This window comes from Salvelinus namaycush, chromosome 41, assembly GCF_016432855.1.
Source record: "Salvelinus namaycush isolate Seneca chromosome 41, SaNama_1.0, whole genome shotgun sequence".
Classification (NCBI taxonomy): domain Eukaryota; kingdom Metazoa; phylum Chordata; class Actinopteri; order Salmoniformes; family Salmonidae; genus Salvelinus; species Salvelinus namaycush.
The window spans coordinates 18,847,971-18,865,887 of NC_052347.1; the positions used below are offsets into that span (position 1 = coordinate 18,847,971).

At 38.4% G+C, this 17,917-nt stretch overlaps 1 protein-coding gene across 1 annotated transcript in view; it reads right to left on the minus strand.

Moving 5' to 3' along the window:
- LOC120034032 (immunoglobulin gamma-1 heavy chain-like) overlaps positions 1-17,917 on the minus strand; it is a 53,193-nt gene that overhangs the window by 18,001 nt on the left and 17,275 nt on the right. The window contains exons 3-4 of the mRNA XM_038980424.1: positions 558-756; positions 409-420 (exon numbers count right to left, since the gene is read on the minus strand). Coding sequence (XP_038836352.1) covers positions 409-420; positions 558-756 — 211 coding nt within the window. The remainder of the gene's footprint in view (positions 1-408; positions 421-557; positions 757-17,917) is intronic.

Genomic DNA, 17,917 nt, shown 5'->3' on the forward strand with positions numbered 1-17,917 from the left:
TGTGCACAAACTTTAGAGAGCATTTCTCTATATTTTTTTTACCTTTTTCTATGCAAGTCAGTTAAGAACAAATTCTAATTTTCAATGACAGCCTAGTTCAGAACAACAGATTTGTACCTTGTCAGCTCTGGGATTCAATCTTGCAACCTTGCGGTTAGTAGTCCAACACTCTAACCACTAGGCTACCACCTTACATATGACATGTGTGGCATATCAAGAAGCCTATTAACCCATTACAGTCTAAGTGCTGGCTGGGGGGATGGGTGGGGGGTTGTACTATAGTTTGCCATCAGATATTATATTTTGATTCACATGATTACTTTTATGACTTTTTCTTCATATTTTTGATCCAAAAATGGCAGGTACGTGTTTTTATATGTTTTCATGGTTTATCATTTTAGATTTAATTGAAAATCTGATCTGTCTATGAGAGTATTTCATGTGTCGACCAGTGTGTGTAGTTGATGCAAATGGTGTTTTATCGAGTCTTTTAGAAACTTTCATACTAAGATCAATGTTAATCAGTTTTTGTACAGCACTGCAGCCTCCTGTGTCACTGTGGCTGTCGTGCACAATAATAAACAGCAGAGTCTTCAGTCTTCAGATTATTCAACTGGAGATACACCTGCTCTTTGCTATTGTCTCTGGAGATGGTGAACCGACCCTGAACTGACTGGGAATAGTGGATGTAACTACTACCACTGTAAATATAGGACACCCACTCCAGTCCTTTCCCAGGAGCCTGTCTGATCCAAGCTGCATCAATGTTTCCACCAAACCCGTTATATGTACAGGTCAGTGTGTGGGAATCTCCGGGCTTTTTAACTTCTTATGGCTGCAGGGGCAGTATTGAGTAGCTCTGATAAAAGGTGCCCATTTCAAATGGCCTCGTACTCAAATCTTGCTCGTACAATATGCATATTATTATTACTATTGGATAGAAAACACTCTCTAGTTTCTAAAACCGTTTGAATTATATCTGTGAGTAAAACAGAACTCATTTTGCAGCAAACTTCCTGACAGGAAGTGGAAAATCTGAAATCGAGGCTCTGTTCTAGGGCCTGCCTATAAATGTGCTTGATATTTATTAGTATACATGCACTTCATATGCCTTCCACTAGATGTCAACAGGCAGTGAGAGAAGAAATGGAGTGTATAACTTGATCTGAGGTCGAATAAAAGCTCTTGGCATGACGTGACACCAATTTCCTGTTTTCTGGAAGGCGCGTGAAGGGACCTGGTATTGCCTTCTGAAAAGCTGTCGTTATAGACGACTAATATCTCCGGCTTTGATTTTATTTGATAAATGTGACAATATCATCGTAAAGTATGTTTTTTCAATATAGTTTTATTAGATTATTGAAATTTTTTCGGGACGTTAGGCGTGTTGCGTTGTCTGCGTTTGTTCACGAAGGAGAGCTTTGCGCCACTTTGCTAGCTTTCCGTGCTAATTGACTGGAGAAGAGGACATTCTAAAACCAAACAACGATTGTTCCCGACAAAGGACCCCTTGTACAACATTCTGATGGAAGATCATCAAAAGTAGGACCCATTTTATGATGATATATCATATATCTGTCGAACATGTGAACTATTAGTTTGCGCCCAGATTTTGGGCACTCTCTCGCTATAACGTAAGCTGGATGTCGTAATGAAGTTATTTTTAGAATTCTAACACGGCGATTGCATTAAGAACTAGTGTATCTATCATTTCCTATACAACATGTATTTTTTAGTAACGTTTATGAATAGTTATTTGGTCAGAATAGGTGAGTGTCATAAAAATATCCGGACATTCCGAGAAAAAGATGCTACGTTAGCACAATGTATAACCACTGATTTCAGCTCCAAATATGCACATTTTCGAACAAAACATAAGTGTATGTATAACCTGATGTTATAGGACTGTCATCTGATGAAGCTTATCAAGGTTAGTCAAAAATTATATATCTTTTGCTGGTTTGTTACGATCGCTAACTTTTTCTGCTGGTAAATGGCTTGTGTTTCTGGCTATTGTGGTAAGCTAATATAATGCTATATTGTGTTTTCGCTGTAAAACACTTAAGAAATCGGAAATATTGGCTGGATTCACAAGATGTTTGTCGTTCATTTCCTATACAACATGTATTTTTCAGAAATGTTTTATGATGAGTATTTAGGTATTTCACGTTGGTGTCTGTAATTACTCTGGCTGCTTCGGTGCTATTTGTGACGGTAGCTGTGATGGTAGCTGCAATGTAAAACTGATTTATACCTCAAATATGCACATTTTTCGAACAAAACATAGATTTATTGTATAACATGTTATAAGACTGTCATCTGATCTGTCCTCATTTTTCAGTGATAGTCAGGTTATATGCAGTGCTTGCTACCAAATCAATCTACACTGCCTATAATGAGAAGGCCAGGGCTGTGTCTGATTATAAAGGGATGAAGGGGATGGAGACTTTGCATAGACCGGCCGTCTAGAGGATTAATTATCCTGACAGGGAGAGATCTGCTCTATTCCTTTATTCTCTCTCCTCTCTGTCCTTTGTTCTTCTCTCTGTAGTTCAGATTCTACTTATGAGACGTGTTGACTATAATGGCTTTAGTATGATGCGTTGACTATATATAATGGCTTTAGATCGATGTGTTCAAGATCAGCAACAAGGGGACAAAAGTTCTGCATGTTTTTAACGCTTTTTGTAAGGTTAACTTATTAAATTATGATTTAATTTTTTGGGGGACTGAGCGTTAGTCTTAAATATGTTGATATCTTGGTGTGGAGCTGTATATTATGTTGTGCTTGCCTCATTCTCACATGGGTATCTGGGAATTTGTTCAGGTCTGGTGCTGGTTTGTATCACTGTGGAGGGTAGCGAACACAGTAATATACAGCTGTGTCTTCAGGTTGCAGGCTCTGCCCTTTAAAAGACACAGAGTTGCTGGAGGCATCTCTTGAAATGCTGAACATGCTATTCAGTGCATAATTTATGTAGATATCTCCATCATCCCATATATGGGAAATCCACTCCATTGATTTCCCTGCAGGCTTTCGAACCCAACCTGTGGCAAAGCTTGTGCTGCTATCACTAACAGAATACCCAGAGACCTTACAGGTGATGCTCAGAGACTCTCCAGACCACCACAGTACACATCTGTGGGAAAAAACAATTAGTCATATGTTACATAGTATAGCTCAGTATGACTGTTAATGCAACCGCTGTGTTAGATTTTAAAAAATAACTTTACAATAACAAACAGCTTGCGTTATTGCGAGACAGCGCCCGCCAAAACGGCGGAGAATAGAAATAACATTTTTTACAGAAATACGAAATAACATCATAAATTGTTCTTACTTTTGCTGAGCTTCCATCAGAATCTTGTACAAGGAGTCCTATTTCCAGAATAAATCGTTGTTTGGTTTTAGAATGTCCTTTTCTCCTGTCGAATTCGCGCCACAATGCTAGCCAATGTTGATGACGTTCCCAGTTTCTCTCGACGCAAAGAACGGAAAACTCCAAAAGTCCCAATAAACGTTGAATAATCTGATAAAACTCGGTTGAAAAAACATACTTTACGATGTTATTATCACATGTATCAAATAAAATCAGAGCCGGAGATATTAGCCGTGTATACCGAACGCTTATCAGAAGACAATATGGAGGTGCTTCGCGCGCCTAGGTAGAGAAAGGAAATTCCTGACCTGCCACTCCAAAAGCTCTTGTTCGACCTCAGATCAAGCTAGACACCCCATTCCACCTTCCACTGCCTGTTGACATCTAGTGGAAGGCGTATGAAGTGCATGCATATCGATAGATATAAGCCAGTTGAATAGGCAGGCCCTGGAACAGAGCCTCGTTTTCAGACTTTTCACTTCCTGTATGGAAGTTTGCTGCAAAATGAGTTCTGTTTTACTCACAGATATAATTCAAACAGTTTTAGAAACTTGAGAGTGTTTTCTATCCAATAGTAATAATAATATGCATACTGTATGATCTAGAATAGAGTACGAGGCAGTTAAATTTGGGCACGATTTTTTCCAAAGTGAAAATAGCGCCCCTCTATTGACAAGAAGTTTTAAGGATATTGTTAAATCATATTTTCTCAATATATTTTATTGAGCATCAACCCATTCCTTCCCCCAAATCTCGAGAGACTTACAGGAGGCAGCTGGCAGCTTTTCTCTACTTCAACGGACTCTCACATTTCTTTACAGAATATTACTATTATCATTATTTGTATCACTTCCATTGCTATTGTCATCACTGAATAGTTCTAAATCAGAACATCATAATTTAATTTTGGGATCTTTCCTTGGTCCTTTACTGATTTTAGTTTACATTCATATCTATATTCGTATCTAAAAGCATATTTGAAGAGTTTCATTCCTAAACGCTATATATCCATATTTAGAAATCTTGGTAAATTATCTTTTATTGTTTAAAACCTGTTTGGGATAGGGGGCAGCATTTACACTTTTGGATGAATTGCGTGCCCACACTGAACTGCCTCCTACTCTGTGACAGATGCTAATATATGCATATTATTAGTAGCATTGAATAGAAAACACTCTGAAGTTTCTAAAACTGTTTGGATGATGTCTGTGAGTATAACAGAACTCATATGGCAGACGAAAACCTGAGAAGAAATCAAAACAGGAAGTGAGAAATCGATTTTCAAAACAGTGCCAATTGAAATCCCTGTTAGTTATGGATGTGCATGCACTTCCTAGGGCTTCCACTAGATGTCACCGTCTTTAGATACTGGTTTTACGATTCTACTATAAAGGATGGGCTCATAGGAGCTCTTTTACTGAGTGGTCTGGCAGAGAGCCTCGGGCTCATGATGCGCGGTCACGAGAGAGTATGCTCTCGTTCCAATGCTTTTCTTCAGACAATGAAATTCTCCGGTTGGAACCTTAATGATGATTAATGTTAAAAACATCCTAAATATGGATTGCATACATCATTTGACTTGTTTCTACGACCTGTAAAGGAACCTTTTGAGTTTTTGTCTGGACGAAGTGCTCGTGCCTCCTGAAGATGGATTACTGGGCTGAACATGCTAACATGCTAAGTGGCTAAATTATGGTCTTTATGGATTTTTATGGAACAAATCAGTCATTTATTGTCAAACTGGGATTCCTGGGAGTGTCTTCTGATGAAGATATTCAAAGGTAAGTGATTATTTATAGTGTTTTTTGTAGCTTCTGTTGACGCCAAAATGGCGGCTATTTCTTTGGCTATTTTGGGTTCTGAGCGCCGTTCTCAGATTATTCTTTTTCCGTAAAGTTATTTTTGAAATCTGACACAGCGGTTGCATAGAGGATAAGTCTATCTTTAATTCTGTGAATAACACTTGCATCTTTTATCAATGTTTATTATGAGTATTTCTGCAAAATCACCGGATGTTTTGGAATCAAAACATTACTGCACGTAACGCGCCAATGTAAACTGAGTTTTTTTAATATAAATATGCACATTATCGAACAAAACATACATGTATTGTGTAACATGATGTCCTATGAGTGTCATCTGATGAAGATCATCAAAGGTTAGTGATTCATTTTATCTATTTCTGCTTTTTGTGACTCCTATCGTTGGCTGAAAAAATGGCTGTGTGTGTTTGTGACTTGGCTCTGACCTAACATAATCATATGTTGTGCTTTCGCTGTAAATCATTTTTGAAATCGGACATGGGTAGATTAACAAAATGTTTATCTTTCATTTGCTGTATTGGACTTGTTAATGTGTGAAAGTTACATATTTCAAAAAAATATTTTTGAATTTCGCGCGCTGCCTTTTCAGCGGAATGTTGTCGGTGTTCCGCTAGCGGAACCCCTGGGCTAGAAAGGACAGGGGGTGCTGTTTTCACTTTTGGGGAAAAACGTGCCCAATTTAAACGGCCTCGTACTCAATTCTTGCTCGTACAATATGCATATTATTATTACTATTGGATAGAAAACACTCTCTAGTTTCTAAAACCGTTTGAATTTTGTCTGTGGGTAAAACAGAACTCATTTGGCAGCACACTTTGTGACCAGGAAGTGGAAAGTCTGAAATCTATGTTCTGTTCAAGTGACTGCCTATAAATGGGCATGATACGTATGACTATACGTGCACGTCATACACCTTCAACCGGATGTCAAGAGGAAGTGAGAGGAAAAATGAGTTGATTATCTCTGTCTGACGTTGAATAAGCCCTCTTGGAACAACGTGTCCCCCATTTTCTGTTTTCTGCAAGGCGCGTGTTGGGACCTGTTATTGCCTACTGGAAAGCTGTCGTTATGGGCGAATATGATCTCCGGCTTTGATTTTATTTGATACATGTTACAATATCATCCTAAAGTATGTTTTTTCAATATAGTTTCATTAGATTATTGAAATTTATTCGGGACGTTAGGCGTGTTGCGTTGTTTGACTTTGTTGACGTTGGAGAGCTTAGCGCCGCATAGCCAGTGTGCTTGCTAATTCAAGAGGGAAAAAGAACGTTCTGAATCCAAAACAACGACGGTTCTGGACAAAGGACCCCTTGTACAACATTCTGATAGAAGATCAGCAAAAGTAGGAACCATTTTGTGATGCTATTTCATATATATCTGTCGAACTGTGTACTAGTAGCTTTGCGCTCAGGTTTTGGTTATTCCCTTACCATAACTAAGTCTTATGTCGTAATGAAGATATTTTTAGAATTCTAACACTGCGATTGCATTAAGAACTAATGGATCTATCGTTTCCTATACAACATGTATTTTTTTGTAATGTTTATGAATAGCTATTTGGTCAGAATAGGTGAGAGTCTAATAGAAATATCCGCACATTCTGGGAAAAAGATGCTACGTTAGCACGTTATGCTACGTTATGCTACGTTGTATAACCACGGATTTCAGCTCTAAATAAGCACATTTTCGAACAAAACATAAGTGTATGTATAACCTGATGTTATAGGACTGTCATCTGAGGAAGGTTTATGAAGGTTAGTGAAATTTAAAATCTTTTGCTGGTTTATTCGCTAACGCTAACGTGCCTATTGCTATCGCTAACGTGCCTTGATGAATGAATGCGGTAGTGTGGTAGGCTATTGTAGTAAGCTAATATAATGCTATATTGTGTTTTCGCTGTAAAACACTTAAAAAATCGGAAATATTGGCTGTATTCACAAGATCTTTGTCTTTCATTTGCTATACACCATGTATTTTTCAGAAATGTTTTATGATGAGTATTTCGGTATGTCACGTTGGTGTCTGTAATTATTCTGTCTGCTTTCGGTGCAATTTCTGATTGTAGCCGCAATGTAAACTATGATTTATACCTGAAATATGCACATTTTTCGAACAAAACATAGATTTATTGTATAACATGTTATAAGACTGTCATCTGATTAAGTTGTTTCTTGGTTTCTTTGGTTTGTTCTAGGTTAGTTTGGTTGATTTTGTGCATGCTACCTGTGCTGTGAAAAATGTCTGTGCTTTTTTCTATTTGTTGGTGAGCTAACATAAATATATATTGTGTTTTCCCTGTAAAACATTTTAAAAATCGGACATGTTGGCTGGATTCACAAGATGTGTATCTTTCATTTGCTGTATTGGACTTGTTAATGTGTGAAAGTTAAATATTTCAAAAAAATATTTTTTGAATTTCGCGCTCTGGCTTTTCAGTGGAATGTGGGAGGAGTTCCGCTAGCGGAACGCTGGGGCTAGAAAGGTTAATGTGTGAAAGTTAAATATTTCTAAAAAATTTATTTTGAATTTCGCGCCCTGCACTTGGACGGGCTGTTGTCATAAGTGTACCGGCACCGCCCTGCAGCCATAAGAAGTTAACCTCTCTTGGGTAGGAGGCAGTATTTTCACGTCCGGATGAAAAGCGTGCCCAGAGTAAACTGCCTGCTACTCAGGCCCAGATGCTAGGATATGCATATTATTCATAGATTTGGATAGAAAACACTCTGAAGTTTCTAAAACTGTTTGAATGATGTCTGTGAGTATAACAGAACTCATGTGGGAGGCAAAAACCTGAGGAGAAATCCAACCAGGAAGTGGGAAATCTGAGGGTTGTTCAACTCTTTGCTTATCCAAGATACAGTGGAAATGGGTTCATATTGCACTTCCCAAGGCTTCCACTAGATGTCAACAGTCTTTAGAACCTTGTTTGAGGCTTCTACCGTGAAGTGGGGGCGAATGAGAGGGGATTGAGTCAGAGGTCTGCCAGAGAGCCACGACCTGGTCATGCGCATTCACATGAGAGGTAGCTTGCGTTCCATCACATTTCTGAAGACAAAGGAATTCTCCGGTTGGAACATTATTGAAGATGTATGATAAAAACATCCTAAAGATTGATTCTATACTTAGTTTGACATGTTTCTACGAACTGTAATATGACTTTTCGTCTGAACTTTCACCTGGACCTGCCAGCGCGTCGTCAGTTTGGATTGTGTACTAAACGCGCGAACAAAAGGAGGTGTTTGGACATAAATTATGGACTTTATCGAACAAATCAAACATTTATTGTGGAACTGGGATTCCTGGGAGTGCATTCCGATGAAGATCATCAAAGGTAAGTGAATATTTATAATGCTATTTCTGACTTTGTTGACTGCACAATATGGCTTGTTTGGGCTCTGAGCGCTATATTCAGATTATTGCATGGTGTGCTTTTTTGGTAAAGCTTTTTTGAAATCTGACACAGCGGTTGCATTAATAATGATAATTCTATTGCACCCCCTCCAATCATTAGTTTTGTTAACTTCTCTAGGGTATGTGGGACGGTAGCGTCCCACCTCGTCAACAGCCAGTGAAACTGCAGGGCGCCAAATTCAAAACAACAGAAATCCCATAATTTTAATTCCTCAAACATACAAGTATTTTACACCATTTTAAAGCTACACTTGTTGTAAATCCAGCCAAAGTGTCCGATTTCAAAAAGGCTTTACGACGAAAGTACACCGAACGATTATGTTAGGTATGAGCCAAGTCACAGAAAAAGACAGCCATTTTTCCAGCTAAAGAGAGCAGTAACAAAAAGCAGAAATAGAGATAAAATTAATCACTAACCTTTGATGATCTTCATCAGATGACACTCATAGGACTTCATGTTACACAATACATGTATTTTTTGTTCGGTAAAGTTCATATTTATATCCAAAAATCTGAGTTTAGGCAAGACGCTACTGTCTCACCTGGCAAAAAGCCTGAGAAAATGCAGAGCGCCATATATTTCATATATTATGAAAATTACTATAAAATCAAACTTTCATTAAATCACAATTGAAAGATACCAAATTAAAGCTACACTGGTTGTGAATCCAGCCAACATGTCAGAATTCAAATAGGCTTTTCGGCGAAAGCATACGATGCTATTATCTGAGTATAGCAACATTATAAACAAAGCGAGAAGCATATTTCAAGACTGCAGGCGCGACACAAAACACAGAAATACAAATATAATTCATGCCTTACCTTTGACGAGCTTCTGTTGTTGGCACTCCAATCTGTCCCATAAACATAACAAATGGTCCTTTTGTTCGATTAATTCCGTCGATATATATCCAAAATGTCAATTTATTTGGCGCGTTGGATCCAGAAAAACACAGGTTCCAACTTGCTCAAATGTGACGACAAAATATCTCAAAGGTTACCTGTAAACTTTGCCAAAAAATGTCAAACTACTTTGTAATACAACTTTAGGTATTTTTAATGTTAATAATCGATAAAATTGAAGACGGAATGATCTGTGTTCAATACAGGATTAAAACCAAATGTAGCATGCCTTCTAGACATGCGCCTCAATCAAACAGGACACCTGGAGTAGAAAGAGGAGGAAGGGAAGCGCTACTAAGGTACACTATAGTATATTTTGGTAGATAGAAGGTGCTCTTTGGTAAAAGGTGTAAATTGGTCATCAAAAAGAAAGGAGGACCAAGGCACTCTTCATATAATTAATTAAAATGCCTTTATTATTATGGCATGTTCAATAGAAACAAAGTTGTTTAAAAACCGACGCGTTTCGGCTGCATGGCCTTCGTCAGGGAGTACAGAAAAAGGAGAATACAATGTCCTCTTTTGAAAGGCTTTTCCAATTAGCCCTAATTAGAAGAGGGAGTGTTTACCAAATTGGACACACCTAGTAAGCAATAATATACACATGAAAAGGTGAAATACTGTAGCTATGTTATCATGAGCATACAACTCCAAGCTAGAAGCATCAGAACACCCAGAGAGGCAGTTCCAACCCTAGCCATGACTGGGAGAAGTGTCCAGAACAAGAAAGCAATATATTCCACAGTACACCAGACCACAGCAAAACATGAACAACAGTCCAAACATAGCTGAGGGCAATTGAGCAAAATGTCCACTAGATGACAGCAAATGGACCCATCACGACCCTACAGGAAGGGTGAGAAATCCATATCTTCATTTAAACCAGGGTACTTAGTGGCCTGTAGTTTGTAAATCCAAAAACTTTCCCTTTGGTTTAACTGTTTAAGACGGTCCCCTTTTCTAATAGAGGCCGGAACATGATCAATACCTATAGCTTGTAGGGAGGCAGGGTTACCATGGTGTAAGGACTTGTAGTGCCTTGCCATGGGGTAGTCTTCATTGCCTATCCGTATGGCGTACTTGTGTTCCGCCAAGCGATCTTGAAGGCGTCTCTTTGTCCGTCCAATGTAGAACACCTTGCACTGTGGACATTCCAATCTATAGATGACATGAGTGGTTTTGCAGTTAATAAAATGCTTGAGGTAATACTCCATTTTAGAAACTGTGTCAACAAAATACTTTTTCTGTGCAATATTACTGCAATGGTTGCACTGGTTACATTTAAAAGAGCCCTTGGGTTGGTGGTCAAGCCAAGTTTTTTGAGAGTCACCCGGAAAATAACTGTGGACTAATTTGTCATTTAGGGTAGGACATCTCTTAAAGCTTATGATTGGTGGTTCAGGAAAGACTTGGCGTAGTAGCGTATCACTTTGGATGATTCCAATTCAGCAGATTTGACACTGTAGTCTGTTTCCTGATCGCAAATTCTGCGGACTCTTTGGAATTGGCCATATGGAATATTCTCTTTTAGCCTTTTGGGGTGAAAGCTGTCTGCCCTCAGAATGGTATTCCCATCTGTAGGCTTCCTAAAGATTGATGTGTGCAAACAACCTTTGTCATTTTTACTAATGTCGAGGTCCAAAAAATGAATGTTATCCTTGCTGTATTCCATAGTTAGTTTAATGTTAGGGTTAATGCTGTTAAGGTATTGGTGGAAGGAAATAAGTTCATCTTCTGAGCCGGACCAAAACAGGCAAACATCATCAATATAGCGTCCCCACCATATAATCCGGTCAAAGAAATGGTTATTAGAAGGATCCAAAATGAAGTCATTTTCCCATTTACCCAAGTACAAACCAGCGTAGGAAGGGCTGTAGCAAGCTCCCATGGCACATCCTTTGACCTGTTTAAAAATACGGTCCTGGAAGATAAAGATGTTATGATTAAGAGTCCATTCAGGCAGTGAGACAATGAATTCTGTAGGAGGCATCTCAGTTTCAGGCCGGGTACTCAAGAAATGGTGCATCGCTGCCAAACCTTGTTGATGCTCAATGGTGGTGTATAGAGACTCCACATCCATGGTGACTAAAAAGGAAGCTGTACCTATATTCTTCAATTCCTTAATTTTGTTCAACACATCTGTGGTATCTTGAAGATAGGCTGGAAGTGACATCAGAAAAGGCTTAATAAAGTAATCAATGTACTTAGAGATGGGTTCTGTCAGACTTTCATTACCACTAATGACTGGTCTGCCTGGGGGGTTTTCAAGATTTTTGTGGATTTTTGGAAGAAGGTAAAAAGAAGCCATACGCGGACTGCCATTGAAAAGAAATTTGAACTCATTGTCTGAAATGTAACCATTTTCCTTAGCTTCTGTGAGGATCCCTTTCAATTCAGTTTTTAGGTCCTCTGTAGGGTTGAAGGTAAGAGATTGGTAGAATTCGTCATTGTCTAATTGACGGTAGGCTTCTGTCACATATTTGTCTTTACACCACACTACTGTAGCACCACCTTTGTCTGCTTTTTTAATTACAATCCGTTCATTTTTGGACAATGATTCAACTGCATCCCTCTCTGTCTTAGAAAGATTACGTCGTGTTTTGTTGGAATCAATTTTACCCTTAAACAGATTCTCCACATCAAAATTAACTTTCTTGGCAAATGTATTTAGTGTGGCATTCTGGACTATGGGACAAAAAGTGGACTTGGGCTTAAAAGGTGTATTTGAGGGAACAGAAACTGCCTGACCTGAGACACTGGCGTCTGTAGTTGGAGAGATGTTTTGCTTGTACCAGGCCTTCAGATGTAGATTCCTGTAGAAACGAAATAGGTCAATCTTTGTATTAAATTCATTAGTTGAATATGTGGGGGCAAAGGACAGTCCTTTAGACAAGACCCTTATGCAATCATCAGAAAGGGGTTCTCCAGAAATGTTGATCACAGCCTTGTTCTGGTCCTGCTCCGTGTGGTTGGATAGTCTTGAATTCTTCCTCCCCCTCCGTGTTGGCCTCTTCCGCGTCCTCTCCCTCTCTTGTTGAGGAACCTGCGTGACTCCTCTTCCTGATCTGAGAGATCTACTGTCTCTCAGGACACCTGGAGTGACTCGACTTCAAGATGGCCGTATTTCTTCATTACACAAAGGAATAACCTCAACCTATTTCTCAGGACTGTTGACATCCAGTGGAAGCCGTAGGAACTGCAAACAATTCTCTTAGAAATCTGGTTTCCCAATGAAAACTCATTGAATAGACAGTGACCTAAAAAAAAAAATATGAATGGTTTGATCTCGGGGTTTCGCCTGCTAAATAAGTTCTGTTATACTCACAGACATGATTCAAACAGTTTTAGAAACTTCAGAGTGTTTTCCATCCAAATCTACTAATAATATGCATATCTTATCTCTTGGGGATGAGTAGCTGACAGTTGAATTTGGGTATGCTTTTCATCCAAACGTGAAAATGCTGCCCCCTACCCTAGAGAAGTTAAACAGAAAACCCAAACCTTATGCCAGCAGATCCACAAGGTCCGCCATGAGAGATGACGGTATAGTTCTCTTACGGAAACGCACCTTCAGTCAATCTGATTTTGTTCTACGTAATGGAAACAGATTATAATGTTAGAATACATTAACCTTTTCTCAATAGGGGGGCGCCATTTCGACTTTGTAAAAATTCGTTCCCAAATTAAACTGCCTCGTACTCAATTCTTGCTCGTACAATATGCATATTATTATTACTATTGGATAGAAAACACTCTCTAGTTTCTAAAACCGTTTGAATTATATCTGTGAGTAAAACAGAACTCAAGTTGCAGCAAACTTCCTGTCAGGAAGTGAGAAATCTGAAATCGGGCACTCTGTTCCAGGGTCAGTTTATTAATTTGCAAGTAATCTATGGGTCGACATGCACTGCATACGATTTCCCCTAGATGTCAGTAAGCAGTGAGAATTGGAATGGGGTTGCTAGGTAGATCTGAGGCAGTATAAAAGCTCTTGGAACGGTGAGTGCACTCTTTTCAACGTTCGTCATGGCGCAAAGCAGACCTCAGGATGGCATTCTGAAAAGCTCTCGTTATAGGCCTTAGATATATCCGGCTCTGATTTTATTCGATATAGGTGTTAAAAACATCATAATGTAGTTATTTTAAACCGAGTTATATCAGTTTATATCAGTATATTGCGATTTTCGGAATTTTCTTTGTGCTGCGTTATGAAGAGTTGGACATGTCTGGGCCACATAGCTAATGTTTGCTGCTAATTCCTAAGTTGAAGACGACAATCTACAACCGAGCAACGATGATTCTGGACAAAGGACAACTTGCACAAGTTTCTGATGGAAGCTCATCAAATAGTAAGAACTATTTATGCTGTTAATTCGTATTTCTGTTGAAAAATGTTACACTATAATTCCGCCATTAATTTCGGCACGGTCTCGCTGTAACGCACGCTGTATGTCGTAGTAACGTTCATTTAAAAAATCTAACACAGCGGTTGCATTAAGAACTAATGTATCTTTCATTTGTTGTCCAACCTGTATTTTGTAGTCAAGTTTATGATTAGTTATTGATTAGATTAGGTGCCTCTCCCAAGATTTCTCCCGACATTTTGTTTGTTGTTTGGCTACTATTCATATTATTTAACCACGATTTGTGCCGCTAAATATGCACATTTTCGAGCAAACCATATATGTATTGTGTAATTTGATGCTATAGGACTGTCATCTGAAGAAGTTTGAGAAGGTTAGTGAAAATTAATATCTTTTGCTGGTTTATTCGTTATCACTACTGTTGACTTGAATCAATGCTGTTGTGTGGTTGGCTATTGTAGTAAGCTAATATAATGCTATATTGTGTTTTCGCTGTAAAACACTTAAAAAATCTGAAATATTGGCTGGATTCCCAAGATCTTTGTCTTTCATTTGCTGTACACTGTATTTTTCATAAATGTTTTATGATGAGTATTTAGGTAATTCACGTTGCTCTCATTATTAACTACATTATTCTAGTTGCTTTGGTGAGAGTTGTGATGGTGGCTGCAATGTAAAACTATGATTTATACCTGAAATATGCACATTTTAGAAATAGGGTGCTCCCGGATCCGGGATTGTGTGCAACTAGAAGTTAAATTCTAGTTGCACACAATCCCGGATCCGGGAGCACCCCCATCAGTAAAAAAGCTGACTAGCATAGCCTAGCATAGCGTCACAAGTAAATACTAGCATCTAAATATCATTAAATCACAAGTCCAAGACACCAGATGAAAGATACACATCTTGTGAATCCAGCCATCATTTCTGATTTTTTAAATGTTTTACAGGGAAGACACAATATGTAAATCTATTAGCTAACCACGATAGCAAAAGACACAACTTTTTTTTCCCACCATTTTTTTCCTGCATAGGTAGCTATCACAATTTCGACCAAATAAAGATATAAATAGCCACTAACCAAGAAACAACTTCATCAAATGACAGTCTGATAACATATTTATTGTATAGCATATGTTTTGTTAGAAAAATTTGCATATTTCAGGTATAAATCACAGTTCTACATTGCAGCTGCAATCTGAAATAGCGCCGAAGCAGCCAGAATAATTACAGAGACCAACGTCAAATACAAAAATACTCATCATAAAACATTTCTGAAAAATACACAGCATACAGCAAATGAAAGACAAACATCTTGTGAATCCAGCCAATATTTCAGATTTTTTAAGTGTTTTACAGCGAAAACACAATATAGCATTATATTAGCTTACCACAATAGCCAGAAACACAAGCCGTTTACCAGCAGCAAAGGTTAGCGATCCTAACAAACCAGCAAAATATATATAATTTTTGACTAACCTTCATATACTTCATCAGATGACAGTCCTGTAACATCATATTACACAATGCATATAGGATTTGTTCGAAAATGTGCATATTTAACTTGTTATGGCTGCAGGGGGCGTATTGAAAAACTGGAAAAAGGTGCCCATTTTCAAACGGCCTCTTACTCAATTCTTGCTCGTACAATATGCATATTATTATTACTATTGGATAGAAAACAGTCTCTAGTTTCTAAAACCGTTTGAATTATTTCTCTAAGTGGAACAGAACTCTTTTTACAGCCCATTTCCTATCCGGAAGTGAGATTTCCAAAATCGATGTCTCTCTTCAAGAGCTTGTCTATAAAAGGGCATGTCACTTAGGACTGTAGAAAAACGTCATACGCCTTCCCCTGGGTGTCATGCGGAAGTGAGAGCAGAAATGACTTGATTATCTCGTCCTGGGATTGAACACAACCTCTTGGAGTGAGATGTGCGCACTTTATTTTTTTTCCTGGGCGCGAAGTTGGACCTGGACTCGGCTCCTGGAAAACCCTCGTTAAAGGTGAATATGATCTCTGGCTTCGATTTTATTTGATACATGTCACAATATCATCCTAAAGTATGTTTTTTCAATATAGTTTAATTATATTATTGAAATTTATTCTGGACTTTAGACGTGATGCGACGCAAGAATTTTGTCAAGACGGAGAGGTTAGCACCGCACGGCCAGTGTGCTTGCTAATTCAAGAGGGAAATCGTTCGTTCTGGATCCAAATAAAGACGGTTCTGAACAAAGGACCCCTTGGAGAACATTCTGATGGAAGATCAACAAAGATAAGGACCCAATTTGGGATGCTTTTTCATATATCTGTCGAACTGTGCTATCGCTACCGTTTGACTAGAATCAATGCTGCTGTGTGCTAGCTATTGTAGTAAGCTAATATAACGATATATTGTGTTTTCGCTGTAAAACACTTCAAAAATCGGAAATATTGGCTCTATTCACAAGATCTTTGTCTTTCATTAGCTATCCACCATATATTTTTCTGAAATGTTTTATGATGTGTAATTAGTAGTTGACGTTGGTGTCTGTATTTTCTCTGGCTACTCCCGTGCGATTTCTGACTGTAGCTATGATGGTAGCAGTAATGTAAAACTGATTTATAGCTAAAATATGCACATTTTTTGAACAAAACATAGATTTATTGTGTAACATGTTATAGGACTGTCATCTGAGGTAGTTTTTTCTAGGTTATTTAGGTTGGTTCTAGGTTAGTTAGGTTGGCTTGTGCATGCTACTTGCATCCTACTTGTGCTGTGAAAAATGTCTGTCCTCTTTTTTATTTGGTGGTGAGCTAACATAAATATATGTGGTGTTTTCTCTGTAAAACATTTAAAAAATCGGACATGTTGGCTGGATTCACAAGATGTTTATCTTTCAAATGCTGTATTGGACTTGTTAATGTGTGAAAGTTAAATATTAAAAAAAAATAGATTTTGAATTTCGCGCCCTGCACTTGAGCTGGATGTTGTCATAGGTGTACCGGTGTCGGGCTGCAGCCATAACAGGTTAACGGCACAAATCGTGGTTATACAATGTGATTAGTAGTCAAACTTCAAGCAATCTGTCCGGCGCCATCTTGGAGAGGCACCTAATCTAATCGATAACTAATCATAAACTTGACTAAAAAATACAGGTTGGACAGCAAATGAAAGATATATTAGTTCTTAATGCAATCGCTGTGTTAGATTTTTAAAATTAACGTTACTACGATATACAGCGTGCGCTAAAGCGAGACCGCACCGCAATTCATGGCGGAATTATTGTTTCACATTTTTCAACATAAATACGAATTAATAGCATAAAGACCTCTTACTATTTGTTGAGCTTCCATCAGAATCTTGGGCAAGGTGTCCTTTGTCCAGAACAATCGTCTTTTGGTTGAAAGATGTCCTCTTCAACCGTGTAATTAGCAGCTAACGTTAGCCATATGCCGGAGAGGTGTCCAACTCGCGACTGCGTATGACAAAGAAATTCCAGAAAATCGCAATAAACTGCTATAAACTGCTATAAGTCGGTTTAAATTAGCTACCTTATGAGACAAAAATCAAATTAAGACAAAAATCAAATTAAATCAGAGCCGGAGATATAAAGCTGCTAAAACGAAAGCTTTTCAGGACGCCATGCTTGGTGTCCCTCCTGCGTCAGGCCCCGCGTCGAAAAGGTCAGTCCTTCCGTTCCAAGAGGCTTTATACTCCCCCAGATGGTGCTATCCACTCCATTCAAAGTCTCACCGCTTACTGACATCTAGGGGAAGGCGTATGCAGTGCATGTAGCCCCATAGCTTACAAGGGAATTTATAAACCGACCCTGGAACAGAGACCTCGATTTCAGAAATCTCACTTCTTGACAGGAAGTGTGCTGCAGAATGAGTTCTGTTTCACTCAGAGAAATAATTCAAACGGTTTTAGAAACTAGAGAGTGTTTTCTATCCAATAGTAATAATAATATGCATATTGTACGAGCAAGAATTGAGTACGAGGCAGTTTAATTTGGGAACGAATTTTTTTCAAAGTGTAAACAGCAC